At 35.8% G+C, this 17786-nt stretch overlaps 1 protein-coding gene across 2 annotated transcripts; it reads right to left on the bottom strand.

The window, feature by feature from the left end:
- Positions 1-4054: 4054 nt before the first annotated feature.
- On the bottom strand, positions 4055-13270 carry LOC106868106 (methylmalonyl-CoA epimerase, mitochondrial). 2 transcript variants are annotated; one of them, XM_014913229.3, is made up of 6 exons: positions 13131-13270; positions 8511-8561; positions 8310-8417; positions 7242-7301; positions 6546-6632; positions 4055-4307 (listed from the first exon to the last, which is right to left on the bottom strand). In XM_014913229.3, exons 1-6 carry the CDS (start codon positions 13173-13175, stop codon positions 4155-4157), a joined length of 504 nt encoding a protein of 167 aa, XP_014768715.1. In that variant the 5' UTR covers positions 13176-13270; the 3' UTR covers positions 4055-4154. The 2 variants fall into 2 exon arrangements, with proteins under 2 accessions (XP_014768715.1, XP_089198984.1); XM_089342858.1 differs by lacking the exon at positions 13131-13270 and adding an exon at positions 10029-10129.
- Between the last annotated feature and the right edge of the window lie 4516 nt (positions 13271-17786).

Raw genomic sequence — 17786 nt, 5'->3', positions numbered from 1 at the left:
ATTAAATAATAATAATAATAAAATAAATCATTGCTATTATGCAAATGTGTCACAAGTCCAAAACGTTGCCTTTTCAGAAAACAAAAAAAATAGTTCCCCCACTCCGTAGCAAAACTGTTGTACTACACTTTGACAATTTCTGTTATCTATTTTTATAACTTTTTGAAATTCTTATCTGAAGGTTATGTTTTTATACTAATTTAGTCAGGTCTTTATTTCACAGGAAACTAAGAAATGTATTTTATTTCATTTTATAATAAATGAAACATTTCTTTTTTAAGACAAAAGCAAAACAGTATTGTACTGATCTGCTCCCATTGTTATGCAATCTTGAATGACTAACTGCACTACTCTTTTGATGTATTTACATACTTGCACATGAGCATGTGCACATGTGCATACATGCATGCACACACACGATTTGCAATCAAGTATTGCTCTGGGTTGTTTTAATTTGTATATCAGACCAGCCATATTTAGGATCAATTGGGGTTAAACTTATTAATATTAGTACACAGAATGAGTATGGTGTTATATATCTTAGATTAATATCAAGTTGATGGAGAGAGACTCAAATAAATTTTCCATGTCCTAACTGTGTATTATTGTGTTTAACTATAATATCAGGGAAATACCAAAAATACATATGCTACCACTTGAAATGTTCTGGGAAATAATATTTCTAAAAGCATCTATCTAGTTTGTGGAAATTGCTGAAGAAACTCAGGACTTAGATATGTTGTGAATTACAAGGAGTAGAAAGAAATTTTCCTGGGCTGTAAATACATTATGTTAATGTGGCACACTTAAGTGTTTTAACCAGAAACACAGGAAGCTACTTGGTGACACAGTGGGTTCACATGAGTCTTCTTCAAACTGACTGTGACATAAATAATTGTAAATTTGATCATTGTTTTCAACGGAAACTTTGAAAAGGTTTGAGAAACTGAGGAAACTGCAGTAAAAATTTCATGAAATTGGTTTTCATAGAAGAACAAGCAGCATGTTCAGAGAATCTCAGTAATCAATATATTATTATGTTGTGACCTTAAGTAAGATATTTAACTCTACCTTTTGATCTGGAATCAGCAAGGTAGCTGCCAGATTATGAGGTTTGAAAATGTCTCCTCTGTGATATCCAAATTATTTAACCCTTTCATTGCTCTGTGTTTCTTTCAATTACTTTAAATATAACAAAGAATTAGTAAAATAATTGCAAAACTCAGCTTGCAAAGACTTATTGGGGCAAGCAAAATCGAGATAGCACCTGTGCCCAGCATCGCCTTTCTGGCACTTGTGTCCGTGACATGTGTAAGGATTTTCAAGCGAGATCATTGCCAGTGCCCCTGGACTGGCTCTTGTGCGGGTGGCACATAAAATACACCATTTTGAGCATGACCGTTGCCAGTACCGCCTGACTGGCCTTCGTAGGATTTTCGAGCGAGATCGTTGCCAGGGCCCCTGGACTGGCTTTTGTGCAGGTGGCACATAAAATACACCATTTTGAGCGTGGCCGTTGCCAGTACTGCCTGACTGGCCTTCATGCGGGTGACATGTAAAAGCACCTACTACACTCTCTGAGTGGTTGGTGTTAGGAAGGGCATCCAGCTGTAGAAACTCTGCCAAATCAGATTGGAGCCTGGTGTTGCCATCCGGTTTCACCAGTCCTCAGTCAAATCGTCCAACCCATGCTAGCATGGAAAGTGGACGTTAAACGATGATGATAATGATGATGATGGCTTCTGAAGCAGTTGGAGATATGACAGTTTGACCAAAAGAACCAGCTATTTGCAAGTAAAAATAAATATTGAAAAAAACAAATTTGGACATATGACAATTTAACATAATAACAATGAAATGATGATGATGATGATGTTGATGTTGTTGCACAACCTAATGGAATTGAGTGTCCTGTTCAAATAAAATAAATGCTTTTTTATTTTATTTTCCCTTAATGACTTTTATCCCAGTGAGTATTCTGGCTAATTGCTTTGACTTACTACTGTTTTTATTGAAATACCAATAAACTTTATACTTATTTATATTAAATATAAAGGTAGTTTATTCACATTTTACTCTCACTTCTTTTTATTAGAATTTGTTTTACTGGCCTTAATAATAATAATAATAATAATTATATATATATATATATTCCAAAGTTTACATGAAATTTATGGGTTTGATTGTAGATTAGGATGGAACAAGGCTAATGGGCTTGATGATCTTCAACACTAACATCAGGAAACCAGCTGATCACCTATCAATGTGATAGGCATATGAGCTAGACTGGCTATTTTCTGACCAGAAAATAAGATAGATGATTGTAAAAGTAAAGTCCTTCTTTGGTAAATAATGTACAATCCAACATAAATTAGTGGGTAGTAACTTCAGATCTATAGCTAGAAGGACTCAGAGACACATGTTAGTCTGGGAAAGGAGGATATAGAAGCTTAAAGATCCATCAAACAGTCAGAGATTTAGAGTAAATTTAACTGAAGTGTTTGATGGTAAAGAGGATATATAAACATACAGCATAGAGGACAAGAGGGAGTTTGTAAGGGACAACCTACTGAGAGCTGCAGACAAAATCTGTGGCTGGTGCTAAGTTACAGAGCACTGTGTTGGTGGAACAGTGAGGTAGATAGAACCATAAAAGTGATGAGACAAGCTTGGGAAGAATGGGGGAAGTAGAGAATTATATAAGGTAGTTAGAAGAGAAGCTAGGCAATAGTTTCTTAGCAAAGGGAGAAGCAGAAATAGCAGTAGTATCCTATCTTCTTCCTTGTAAACCAAAACCTTTTCCCTTGGTAGATTTACTTGAAGGCTTTCGATTCTAAATTCCATGTCTGGAATGTCTTGAGAACAAGGTCATAAGGAAACAGAAGTTCCCACAAACAGCCAGTCTTAAACTTTACTGTTGTTCCTTAGAAGACTATTATAAAGGGGACTGAGGACTGAGCCCTGATGGTACTTTTTTTTTTTACCACTCTTGCAAAGTTATCATATAATGTTCTACGATAAGATTACTAACATGCAACTATATTCTTTAAAGTTCTGTAACAAGATTTCCAATACTGTTGCAAGATTGTCATGTAAAGTTCCTTTTATCAACTTTAAATCTACAGACTCCACCTATTGTGCTTTCTTTTCTTTTATCTTCTTGAAAACAATATTCAGTTCAGGGTTGAGTCAAGTGAAATTGAAATCGAAATCAAATTCGATGACAGCACCGCATGACTGGCATCCGTGCTAGTGGAGCGCTAAGAGCACCATCCGAGCATGATCATTGCCAGAGCAGCTGACTGGCTCCCATGCCGGTGGCACGTAAAAAGCACCATTTGAGCGTGATCGTTACCAGTGTTGCCTTACTGGCACTTGTGCCGGTGGCATGTGAAAAAATATTCGAGCGAGGTCTTTACCAGTGCTGCTGGACTGGCTCCTGTGCAGGTAGCATGTAAAAAACACCATTTGAGCATGGCCATTGCCAGTATTGCCTGATTGGCCCTCATGCTGGTGGCACATAAAACACCCACTACACTCTCAGAGTGGTTGGCGTTAGGAAGGGCATCCAGCTGTAGAAACTCTGGCAGATCAGATTGGAGCCTGGTACAGCTATCTGGTTCGCCAGTCCTCAGTCAAATCATCCAACCCATGCCAGCATGGAAAGCAGACGTTAAACGATGATGATGATGTTGATGATGCTCTTTTGCTTTAACTATTCTTCTCCAGAAATATATGAGATAAAAAAGGAAAATGAAAGTAATAATATTCATAATTTTTTCAAAGTGGTTAACAACTAGTGCTGCAGAACCTCCAGCAGAAAAATGTAATTTAAAAATTTCGTAGATAATCTAACTGTAACTAGTTACCATGGAGATTGTACTATGCTTCAATTGACAATTCTTAAATCATCCAATGGAGAAGACGACAAACACAATATAGTTGTGTTTACTAAAGGTAATGAGGCTGCAGATAGATATTTCTGATAGGAAAGAGTTAAGCAATTGACTAAATGTTACATTTGTACAAGATATATTTTGAGAAATAACAATCACAAACTTTTATGTTTTATTTACATCACAACATTTTCTCAATAATCCTAACAAAACAAAAGGAATGTCAATGTCAAGTCTGTTAGTAGTAATTAGTTCACATTAGCACTGTTCAAACTCAACAAGCACTCCATTACAGTCTTTTGGATGGACAAATATTACAGGCTTCCCATGGGCTCCAATTTTAACATCATCAGAGAGTAACCGGATATTTTTGGAACGTAAGTCTTTCACAGTTTTCTTAATGTCATCAACCTGTGGAGATAAGGTTTTGAAAAAAAAACAAAAACAAAAAAGAACTTTGTCAGAAATGCATTTAAAAGCAGTGGCAAGAAAACAGACACAGCTACACCAAGAAAAGAACACAAGTTCATCTAACATCTGCCAATATAAGAAAATGAATCATCATCGTCGTTTAACGTCCACTTCCCATGCTAGCATGGGTTGGACGATTTGACTGAGGACTAGTGAAACCAGATAGCTACACCAGGCTCCAATCTGATTTGGCAAAGTTATGAAAATATTTTCCATTTCCTAAGATATATTTATGCTAAATGGTAATGAATATGAAACCATTAAATATTATGTGAAATCAAGTAGAAATTATCTATTTTGCTGAATTTTAGAAAATAAATTCATCTTTGTAAGTCTTCTTTTATTTTAATAAATACCAGGGTAAGTTCAGTGAGTTGATATTTGCAAGGGATATAAACCCACACTGAAAGGTAGGTCTAGTGAGACTGTAGAGATGCTTGAATGGAGACATGTTGATGTATGCTGTATACAAGTGGTAAGTTGCAGCCTGTCTTGAATTCCTCTGTTATTGCTTGGAGGACTATGAGTAAGAGGGGGCTGAGGACTGATCCTTGGTGAACCCCTACTTCTACCTAGAATTCTTCACTATACTCATTGCCAACCCTTACCTAAAAGATGTTTTAACAGAGTGTGCTTGTAACCTATAGCCACAAACACTCTGTTAAGAAGAGTTAAATGTACCAGGAAACAGGTGGATGTTTTTGCTAATAGACAAGAAGGTGGTTAGGCTGGGCTAGCCTAATTTATTGGAAACAGGTTAGAAAGAGTTTGCAACTGGTTTCCCTGATCACATTTCTGGAAGACTTCAACAGTTGCCAAACATTGAGAGCATGGCTGTCAGAGATTTAGTGATCAAGAATAGGGTATTAACATTGAATCTTGCAATACTGACAAAGGCAGAACTGACTGTAATAAGACAGCAAGTTTAGATCTGTGAGGTCTTGAGAAGGGAAGAGGGCAGTTGCAAACCAAGTTGATCATTCAGAGAGCTATTGTAGCCAGGCAAACAGTCAAAAGAGAGGTTATTGCATCACCAATTTTACTCTGTTGATTGAGCAAAAATGCTTCTACATTGATTAACTGTAGTGAAAGTTCTGATAGGGAGAGAAGAGATCTCATTGACATGGGTTGCAGAACCACTTTAGCAACACTGTGGCTGGAGGATAGATGGAATGGAATGAGTAGCATATAAGCAGTTGATAGAAAAGAAGCTAGGTGGAGAAAGATGATGAAAAATGGAGTGTTATCCTTGAGAGTGGTAGGTCTGTCAATAGAAATTAAGGTTACACTTTTGAGAGTTAAATGACTACATAGTGTGTCACAGAGACAGTGAAGCTATAGATGTTTGAAAGGAGAACGTGTGAGAGTGGTGACAAGTGACAGGAGCATTTACAATTGCTGATTTAAAATCAACCCAACTGCAGTTTTGTGTGGTTGAGAAATTGTGAAAATACTGGCTGGTAAAATATAAGGGTAAGATCTACTGTTTGTTTGGGATGGGGTTCAGATTGAACTCTGCATCAAAGATCCTAGTAACAGCCCTCAAAACAATAATGAAGAAGACAGAGTAAAAGAACCTGTTAACTCCTACATAAATGGATATACTGGTGGAAGAAACAGCTATGACCATAGCAAAAGTCAGAAGTCATCACAAAAATAGGCCTCACTTTTCTAGAAAGGCAACACAACACTTTAAACAGAAAATCTGGAATTTTTCAAATTCACCATTAAATACTTTATATACATATTTCCATGATGGTATGGCTGAGATGGAGAGCAGAAAAAACAAGTATTCTGCATACCGTTCAAGCTAGAAGCTTATCCTTTTGTTAACTAACCAAATTTTGAATGAAACAAGTTTTGTAAAACAAAGTCAGAAAAATGGAATTGTGTGTGTTACCCAAGGACACAATACAATACTATAGTAAATTTTGAACTGATAACTTTGAATTTGTAGCCCAACACATTAACCTCACAGCCATGGTGTAACTTTATCAATAATACTTATGGTACTATAAGCTTCATGTAACATTATTTGTGTGAATAATATTCACACAATTAGGGACAGGGAATAATTAACATACTTACCAACGTAACTATGAGTAAACAAGCTCTTAAAACTACCACCCTTATCAAAATAAACAAAATAAAATACACCAATATGTAAAAAAGAAATACCTCAATACAAATGTGATGCATTCCACCATTCTTGTTTTTCTCTAAGAAGTTATTGATTGGACTCTTCTCCCCTAAAGGATAAAGCAGCTGGAAAGAACAAAAAGTAATGTGAATTATTCTCTCTTTGTTAACATAGAATAGATGGATTAAGAAAGTTCTGCAGCTTGTTATTTAATCATAGCCTTTTATATTCTGTATTCAATTTTTCCCTGATCATTTTAACGTTTAATTTTTCTGTAATCAATAAAATAATATATCAACAGCACTCTTCCTCAAAATTTGTGGTCAAATGCATACATTAGAAATCAATTTTATTTAGCATGCTTAGGCTGGTGGATGGAAAAATAGGCAGAGCTGAAAATGAAATTCCATATTGTATTTTAGCACTAATGTCCATTTACATTCTGAGTTCAAATCCTACCAAAATTGACTTTACTTTTCATCTTTTTGAGAGTTATTAAAACAAGAAATGAGGTTTAGTTAATCAACTACATTATGCCTAAGATAGAAATTATTATTTAGGGTAGGACAGATGTCACAGTGTTCAGAAGCTTCTTACCCAACAGTTGATGGTCTGGACAATTTATTGTCCCTGTTATACGCATAAATTCAGTGAACAGTGAAATCTGTTACCAACAAAGTTATGGTTCACAAAAGAATGCATGATAAAATATAATGGAAAAAAAATTCATATACCTCAATTTTAGTTTCCCCAAGTTCTACAAACACAGTTGATACTCCATGCTCTGGCAAATCCTGAAAGATAAAAATTTCATTTAAACTGTTATTAATGAAACACAATGGGTTAACACATTGGACCATTCACCATACATATGCAATTAAATAATGTCTGTAGATCATACTATTTTCTGGAAAGGATGCACATTGTAATAAATATTTCCTTTACAGTTATACAAAGTATGTATACATTTTTTGGGACACCCTGTAGAAGACACTTGCCCAAGGTGCCACACAGAGGAACCAAACCCAGAACCATGTGGTTGGGAAGCAAACTTCTTACCACACAACTGCACCTGTCATCTGTCCTCTAAAAATACATGATTAATCTATTCCTGGAATAGAATATGCTATCATTTAGCTGAAGAAAAACTTTACATGAGAAATATATGAAGAATATTTTTTTCAGATATATAATATTTTATTTCGTTTGAGCAGAGAAAAATATTTGTCATAGTTCAGGAAATATTTATTCCATTTTGTTTCAGTACAAGGAAAAACTAATCATTGCTATTAGCAATAAATAAATGAAGAACAAAATATTTTATTTGAAATGTACAATACTTTCAGATTATTTGTCTAAAGTAGTGTTTTCATAACTTCATCTTAACAAGGCTAGGGATAGGGTTCTTCAGATGGATCTCTAGAGTAACATTACTCAACAGGGTCTATAACTTGGAGATCAGGGGTCTCTCCAGGTCAAGTCACTACTTCTGTGCATTGAGGTCACAGCTCTGGTGCTTTAAACATGTGATTAAAATGGCACAGGAAAGAATTACAAGACAAATTCTTCAAGGCAAACCAATCAGAGGGGACCTAGGAGTAAACCAAAAATGAGATAGTTGAATAATATCCATAGTCTCAGCTGGGCATGCTTGGGAATTCACCCAGAAAGTCTAATGGCAATTGTTTCTGATAAAACCCTATGGAGGAGGTGTCTAAAGATTTTACCTCCATAACCCTCCCAGGAATAGTGAGCGGGGAGAGAAAGGATGGATGGATTTTAATAAAGAAGAAACAACTTACCATTTTACTGCTAACTTTAGCTCCTAAAACATCTTTATAAAGAGCAACGGCTTTGTTTAAATCTGTCACAGCTATTGCAATATGGTTCAGTTTGCCAATATTCCAATCCTATAAGAATCAATTTTCCAAAATTTGAATATATCAAAAGAAATAACAATAAATATGGTTGAATTACCAATTCAAAGTTGGATGGCACAATACCTTCAGTTGTGTGGAATTTTTCTGGAAATATCTGTTTGGCACAGTAAAGTTCTGGAAAATAAAAATAAAAAATAACAAATAAAATCAAACATTCACACAATTAATATATTACCACTGGAAATATTTCCATTAGATTTTAATAGTACATCGTAGCAAAAATGAAAAAAAGTGAAAATTTTTCATTGACAAAAATATATATATATATCAAAAATACATATAGTGGTCATCCCTTCTCATATGTATGTAATATAATTTTTCTGAATTTTCAGAATTTTCTTTATGCTAGGCCACTGGTTTTAAATTGGTGTTAATTAAATTAATATCCAATTTTTCACCCTTATTATAATATATATATATATATATATATATATATATATATGTATGTATATATAATCTTGAATATATAATACATTTGTTACTATATATATATAGTATATAGAGTACAGATGTTAATGTAGCCCCAAATTTTATCATTCACCCAAACAGCCCAACAAGAAAACAGATACCATTATTATCTTTATGACACAGATAATATTCAAGGTGATAGAATAGTTAGATCATTGGACAAAAGGCCAAATGTTATTGCTTCCAACTCTTAATGTTCTGGTTTCAAATCCTATTGAAGTCAACTTTATTTTTTATCCTTTCAGGATCAATAGAATAAAATACCAGTCAAGTACAGGGTCAATGGTATTGACCAACTCCTTCCCTTAAAATTGTTGGCCCTGTGTCTAAATCAGAAACCAATATGATATCCATGAACAAACAAGCCTTGTGCCAGTTTCATTCATATACTGGTTGTATAACATACATTTCATTTTATGCCTCAATTTAAAGAAAGGCAGCAACAGACTGGGGCAACACAATTGCAGCATCTGATCCAAGAACCAAATATATGACCTAACAACCAAGAAGCTTAACATTCTAACTATAAGGCCAGATTGAAGTTATTACTTACATGTTAAATTAGGGACTTTCTGTTAGTATTGTGAATACCATTATTCACATCTCCAATAGAGTAGTTAAATAAGATGAAATTCAAACATAATAATGTCTCTTATACAGATATTCTTTCTTTCAGTTAGAAAATGCAGGTTATGTCACATGTTGAAATATATGCTCAATCTCAGTTGTATGTTTAATGTTTCCAAATTTTAGTACAAGGCCAGCAGATTTAGAAGCAGGAGATTAGTCGATTATAATGATCCCAGTATTTGTCTGGTACTTATTTTATCAACCCTGAAAGGATGAAAGGCAAAGTTGACCTCAGCAGAATTTGAATTTCCCTCAATATGCTAACGATTCTGCCATCATACCAACTTTAGCTGCACATTCATAAAAAGAAGAAAAAAAAAAAATTTGTTTTTTTTTAGTTAAGTAAAAAATTTTTAAAAATTTCCAACAAATTATATCAAACTAACAGCAATATGTCAAGTTTAGAATATTCAAAATGTAGATCTGATACTCTTTACAAGTTTTACATCCTTTCTTACAAAATAAGGAATCAAAATTACATACAGGCATGGCTGTGTGGTTAAGGAGTTTGCTTTGCAATCGTGTGATTTTAGGTTCAGTCTTACTGCATGGCATTTTGGGAAAGTGTTTTCTGCTATAGTCTCAAACCAACCAATGCTATGAGAGTGAAAATGGTAGACAGAAGTTGTATATATATATATTATTTAATAGACACTATACATGTATTATGCACTACTAATAGTTTCTTGCACTGAGAACATGCCAAACAGTGTATTAGTAGCACGTAAAAGTAAAAACATGTATCTATTAAATAATATTTATCTCTCACCAGATGGAGTACTTTTTTGTTGAGCTTACCATCACGGAACAGTAATTATACATATATATATATATATATATATATATATATATATATATATATACATATATATATATATATATATATAAATATATATATATATATAAACATATACACATGTGCTTGCTTTCCTACCAAATAGCAACTGGTGCTAGTTAGTTTACATCACTATAACTTAGTGGTTCAGTAAAATGAAACAGATGGAATAAGCACCATAGTTAAAAAATAAGTACTAAGGTTGATTTGTTTAACAAAACCCTTCAAGGCGGTGCCCCCAGGATGGCTGCTTGGACACCTCCTTGAAGACGACTGAAACATGAAAGAATAAAACAATACTCTCACCAGAGATTGACAAATTACACCTGAGTAATTGCAAGGTTATCTTGTTGGTCAACAAAACATTCACGGCTATATGGCCAGCCATAACACATTGATAAGCTGACAGTGTGCTGACCATCAACTAATCTGTCTGAATATGAACCACTCTTTCCACAGTTGTAACATAGCTTTGCCAGAAGCCTATAGATGTGTTTTCTATACCTTGATAGTAGACAGGGCCATTAATATGGAAGAAGGGGCAAAAATGGGGTGTTTTTGCTGCATTTTTGACTTTGATCCAAAATATATTTTTACAAATGTTCACTACCATACAAAAATTTAATCAGCTAAGCAAATGGTCTTCCTTAAATGCATTAAAAGCATTATAATATAATTTGATCACTATCTCAGAAAATTATCGCCATTTTCTTTGAGCATATAAAAGACTATTTGGGTGGGGCAAAATGAGTAACCCAAGACAAAATATATTTTCCATTTGAATTCTTCTGAAAATAGACTCATACACGTCAGTATCTATCTCTAGATATCAGAAAGATCAGAAATGCAAAAAAATTTTAAATATCTAAGTTAAATAAAAGAAGATTAGGGAAAATGGCACATGATGAAAAATTAAAGAAACTTGACTAAAAAAAAACTCAACATAAAATATTATCTATAGCTTTTCCACGATCTGTTGGAATGTTCCCTTCAATATATATTTACTTACATTACTCATTTTACCCCATGTTAGACATAATTTTTGAAACTTGAAAATTATCATTAGTGTGGGAAAAAATTGGTTTGGAATCCAACAGAAAAAACAATATTGATTGTTAAACACTAAAAATTATCCAGATATTTTATTACCGACTTCAATTACAATCGAGTCAAAGTTGAGGAAAAATTCCTTGGGAAAAGAGGACCTGCCACCTGACTATGTTTTAGACTCATTCAAATTCGACAACAACTATGCTGACCAGTTTTTAATCCTAAAGATGACGAAACAGTACAAAATAATGATGTAATACTTACAATGTAATGATTTCAAATAGGTAGGGAGAAAATAACGAGAAAACAGAAATCACTTATTTTGTCATCACCATACTGGGATTGATTCAAACGACTATGTACCTTACCTACAAATTTGGGGTTAAGATCTGCTTGTTCTATGTAAAATTGGTGGTGGTGAATTCCATTGAAGTCAAGCACCACTTTCGATATTTCGAATTAAGATATTGCAAAAAATATATATTAGCGACAGAGGCAGTATTAATACCGAGAGGTAATATTTGTCCCCACTTAAACGTGGACGTTCTGTTAGAGCAAACTATACCGCAGCAGATTCCATACAATGAGAAACTCTCATATTAGCTTTTCGTGCAAAATGCACTCTTGTTTATATAGCTAACGGGGTGGGGGATATGGGGAGATTTATCTCCCCGCTCGCGATATAAACAAAAGTACATTTTACACCAAAAGCCAATGTTAAAGTTTTTCACATGGTATACACCGCAGTATAGTTTGTTCTAACATAACGTCCACTATTAAGTGGAAATAAATAAAATGCTGCAGTTTCCTGGGTTACAGTTATGACGACCCCAGTGATATTTTCAAAACTTTTCACGTAATCTTTGGATGGAGGTCTCTAAAATACATATCTTAATCCGCTACTGGTTTAATACGTATAGATTCAACGAGTGCAATCTCCCCGTCCTGCACAAGGACCTATTTTTTGGCCGTGTTTCGAATGACGAACGTGCCATAAATCGAGTCCCGGATGAAATGTAATTAAAATATTTAATTTTGTTTATCTCAGAGCTGAATCCAAATCTCACCTGAATCTGAATCGAATGTCTTTCGTCCTATTGAGGTCAATAAAATTAATACCTTTTGTACACCTTTAATATAGCGGAGTCCATTCAATCAACTATTCTCTACCAATTCTCTATTTGTACACAAATCGAAGTAAATAAAAACGTGACATTTCTTAATCGATAAATAAGGATGCTAAAGTTGGGAGGGTTGTTATTAATGAAAAGTAGGCAATTTATCGTAAAATACACCTCATTTCGAAGTTAATAGAAATATATCCTGTTGTATTCATCCTACACTTTTTCACTAACAACAAACGAAGGCATTAGTATATAAACAAATTAAGAAGTGTTGTGTTCATCTTATTTTTAGTAATTCATAATTGTCAGTCATCCACTTCCTACATATAACTATTATTTTTAACGAATGCCTTCGAACACACCAATTGATACGTCTCTAACGTTGTTATTGTGAGACCTTGATCAGGTTACACAAGGATATATACGATACAAGGTGTTATCAAAAACGAAAGAAAAAAAGTGTACATCGACTCATAACCACAAAAAACTTCAACAACTATAACAAAAACATTAACAATTTAAATTTAAAGAAAAAAATCTGAAGTGTAATACATATATTTAGATATATTTATATACCATTCTTGTTGCCCATCTCGAAAGTGCATGCCTTGCCAACGCCATCGCATTTATCGATACTAAAACTAAGGGAGGTCACTCCTAATTTCATTTCAGTTAAATTAATTGGTTTTCTATTTATGTAGCACTGAGCAGTTTAAATTCAACAGAATGCAGACAGGTCGATAACTGATCGGCACAAGCGATTTATTCTTGATATGCTATATGCAAGCCTAATTCAGAATAATGAAATACTTTTGCTCAACTGTTGTGGTCTTGTATTTATCTAGTATCATCAGAAAATGTGAGTGTGTATGTGTGTGTATTTATATGTATACTCTTTTACTTGTTTCAGTAATTTGACTGCGGCCATGCTGGAGCAACGCTTTTAGTCGAGCAAATCGACCTCAGAACTTATTCTTTGTAAGCCTAGTACTTATTCTACCGATCTTTTTTGCCGAACCGCTAAGTTACGAGACGTAAACACACCAGCATCGGTTATCAAGCGATGTTGGGGAGACAAACAGAGACACACAAACACACACATACATATATACGACGGGCTTCTTTCAGTTTCCGTCTACCAAATCCACTCACAAGGCTTTGGTCGGCCCGAGGCTATAGTAGAAGACACTTGCCCAAGGTGCCACGCAGTGGAAATGAATCCGGAACCATGTGGTTGGTAAGCAAGCTACTTACCACACAGCCACTCCCGCGCCTATGACTATACATATTATATTAATCGAAGTGTCCATTATTATATATCCCTTACGTCCGATCTTACCAATTGGTTTTGCACTAGGAGTGCAATGGAGTGTTAGGTAACAGCTCAATTATGTAACCCGGGGCTCTTCAGAAGTGGCAAACTCTCCAGAGTTACACAATTGAGCTGTTACCCAACACTCCTTTGAACTCCTAGTGCAAAACCAATTGAGAAGATCAGGTGTAATGGACATTAATACAGTACTTCGATTTTATATACCTTCTTTATTGACAAATATATGAGTACATATTTTTTCTGACTTATGGATTCTGAGACAACCCTGTGTGTGCGTGTGTATGTTATATATAAATAAGTGTATGTATATATATATATGTGTATTTAGCCCCCTGTGGGCAATAAAAAAAACATATATGTATTTGTATGTGTGTGTGTATATATATATATATATGTATGTATATATATATACACACACACATACATCTGTTTCAGCCTCTCCCAGTAGCTGAGCTGTTGCAACAAGACAATCTTCGTGAAGCTTCGCTGGATTGCTTCAAGATCTGCTTTTAATTTTACACTGTGGGTGACCATAGCTAGGAGCAGTAGTCCAGGTGGCTGATGACGAATGTCCTCCAGAGGACCATCATGGTTTCCTTCTCTCTGGTCCTGAACGTTCTCAGGATCCATCCAGCCAATCATCTGCACTTTGTGGCCATCCTGGTAATGTACACTTGAAAAGAGGTATCATCACTCATGTCAATACCCAGGACCCTCACTGATTTAGGCTCTGGGATTGTAATCCCCTGTGGACCAGTGTACCCTGTAAGTTTTATATTCAGTTTTGGACGCTGGTAGCACAGAGCTTGGAAGTTTTCAGCATTAAACTGCATATTATTGTCCTCAGCCCATCTGTAAACTGAGTCCAACTCCTGCTGCAAGTGTGCAACATCGCTGGGGTTCTGTATTTTCTGTGAGACTTTCGTATCATCTGCATAGCTAGCAAGGGTGGTTATCCAGGAAGCTGAGGGCATATCTGAGCAGGCCACTATAAAAAGCAGTGGTTACAAGACAGTGCCCTGTGGAACACTGCTCATTATTTGTGTTTTCTTTGAGGTGGCTCCATTGGCCACTACTGCCTGACTTCTATCTTTCAGAAAGTCCTGTAACCACTCTCCAAGTTTTCCAGCTGAGCAAAGATCACACTTTATCAAAAGCTTTTGCAAAGTCAAGGTATATTACATCCACATTTTGTTGAGTAACTGCCTCAACACCCAGGCATAGTGCTGTAAGAGCTCCTACCTTGTTGAAAGCCATGCTGGGTATCACTCAGCAAATCATTTTCAAGGAATGTGACTAGTTTCCCTCTGACTATCCATTCCATTACTTTATTGATGTGTGAAGTCAGAGAGATAGGCTTATAATTTTTAGCATCTGCTCTGCTTCCTCCTTCATGGATTGGGCATATTGTTCCAGTCTTCAGTTTGCTTGACAGCCTGCAATTTGCAAGAAAACTCTTAGAAAAGAATCTGTAGAGGTTTCACCAGGGCACGCTTAGATGATTTGAGAAAGATTGCAGGGAAACCATCAGGACCAGCAGTTGAATTTGCGTTCACCTCATCTATAGCTAGTATATATCTTCTTCACTAATGTCGATGTAATCCATCGTGACTGCCTCTCTGGTTTTAGGTGAGGCAGCAAAGAAATTCACTGGTTCATTCACATGTCTGTGTTCCAACAGGGTGGTAAAGACACTTTTGAACTGGTCATTCAGTACCTCACTGATTTTGCTTGGACTATCTGTGAGGGAGCCATTCTTTTGGAAGAAGGGTCACATTTGGCAGTGTTCTGAGGTTGTTTCTTTGGTATAATGAAAGAAGGCCTTTGGGTTTGACTTAATGTTTTTTTATAACCCAGGCTTTTTTGTCTGCTCTCTCCCTCACATAGGATTGTTGCAGGCTTTTTTCAATCTCCATCAGTGTCGTTTTTAGGCGGGACCTTTCACCACTTTTGGAATGTTAGTTGAAGCAATTTGCAACCTTCGCCCATTGTCTCATGAAGATCTTCCTCTCCCTTGGAATTTTGTTCCTTTTTGTATTGGCCTTGTGCTCTGGGACATATTTCTGGCATATGGTTTGCATAACAGACATGAAATATTCTAGTTTCATGCCAATGTTTGGTGTGGAGAGACATTTCAGCTAGTCCTGTCTGAGGATCTCCTTTTGGATCGATTTCCAGTCTGCTTTGAGGAAGTTCAGATTGGAGATATTTTGGGTGCTTCCTTTAGACTGTATGTCTCTGGCTACTTTTGGTCCGTACATAGACAGCTCTATTATGTTGTGATCTGAAACTAATGTCGGCGTCACTTTCACATCATGAATGATGTCCATATTGTTTGTGAAGCACACACACACACACACACATATATATATATGTTTTGCAAACAACTTGCACATGCAAGTGCTACCATTCAAGAACTCCTCATACTGGCAGCCAGCAAGTGTATGGGGTCGTCAGGAGATAAGGCGCGCCGTTTCGGGACCTACCTCTCAATGGCATCAATATACACCGGCCCCCTCACTGATATGAGGCCCCCACTTAGTAGATCAACTGGTTATCAAATAAAGCTTAATATTCTTCTAGCCATCGCTCATCATCTCTTTTTAACCAAATCCAGTGGCTAGCCTTTTCTACTGTAGTTTCGATATCAGTCATTGTGGTATTTACTTTACAATGAGTTAGGCTTCACGATAACGACAGTTGTCTCACACTGTGTCCAACAAATCCTCTACATCTGACTTTGATTGGAAAATGCCCACTGTCCAGCCTGTGTCTTCGCATTCCTTGAGGAGGTTTACATAACTGTCAATCTTTCGAGCCTGAATGGCGTCAATATTATCTTCATGAGGAACTGTTAACTCAACTAGATTCACAACATTCTTTCTTTCACACCACATTAAAATGTCCAGTTTTTACGTAAGTAGGATGGGAAAGAGTCCCTGCCACCCTGGTAAATCTGTAGTCACCTCTCAATAGCCGTTCCACTTTTCATCGATTACAGGAAGTTTGTTGTTCTTCTTCTTGAAACGGATTCGCTGTCCTGATTGCATGAAGGTAATGAAATCTCTAGTTGGTACTTTCAACAGTTTTTTTTCACTGTTGTTGAGATAATTTGGTTCTTTATAGCATTGAAAATAACCTTAAGGACCAGGTTGTGTCTCCATGTATACCTCTTCAATGCTAGTGAATAGTTGGAAAGAATATGTTTCAGTGTTCCGACCTTTCCGCATTTGCATATATCATTCTCTGAGACGTTTCATCTTACTAGATTTACATGTGATAGCATCATAGGATGAACGAATCAGAAAACTTATCCGAGATGTGGTCCACCTCCATATCTCATCTCAACTTATTTTCCTCTCAACAACACGTTCCTCCCATCTCGTCATCTGTCCTTGTTGAATGCATTGGATCAAATGAAACTCTCTTCTCTCTGCGTCCCTCGTTTTGATGTTGTTGCTAACAACAGATCTGCATTCGCTCTGCATCATACTTGCAAATGGTCTGAACTGATATGCGCCCAAACCAAGTCCCTTGCAATGAATTTGCGTTGCACCCACCATATCTCGGTGTGTAAGAGAAGACAGGACGTCATCAGTTTCTGCTTCTGCTTTCTACTTCCTGGCTATTTTCACATCTTGTGGATTACACTTGATTTCCATGTCCTTCAACTCTCTCAGCATCATTACTGTTCGTACGTTCCCCAGTTCAATATCCGAAGTAGGCCTAGCCACTTTCTAATGTAGTATTGTTCTCATGACAATACTGCCTTGTACATTAAAAGTGGCCACATCGACAAAGAATCCATAAGTTAGAAAAAATATGCACTCGTATATTTGTCAGTAGAGTGGGTACATTAATCGAAGTGTTCAGTATTATACATCCATCATGGCTGATCT

The sequence above is a fragment of the Octopus bimaculoides genome, chromosome 2, assembly GCF_046866305.1.
Source record: "Octopus bimaculoides isolate indiv1 chromosome 2, ASM4686630v1, whole genome shotgun sequence".
Taxonomy (NCBI): Eukaryota; Metazoa; Mollusca; class Cephalopoda; order Octopoda; family Octopodidae; genus Octopus; species Octopus bimaculoides.
Note: the sequence above shows the minus strand (reverse complement) of the source record. Positions and strands in the feature narration are given on the sequence as shown.

Bases quoted from the DNA above. Each gene is read 5' to 3' on its own strand.
- LOC106868106 (XM_089342858.1), bottom strand. From the start codon at position 10,100: ATGCCATGCAGTAAGACTGAACCTAAAATCACACGATTGCAAAGCAAA. The intron at 8,418-8,510 runs GTATTGTGCCAT...TGATTCTTATAG, and splicing joins AAAATTCCACACAACTGAAG to GATTGGAATATTGGCAAACT. The intron at 7,302-8,309 runs GTAAGTTGTTTC...TTTATCTTTCAG, and splicing joins CTAAAGTTAGCAGTAAAATG to GATTTGCCAGAGCATGGAGT.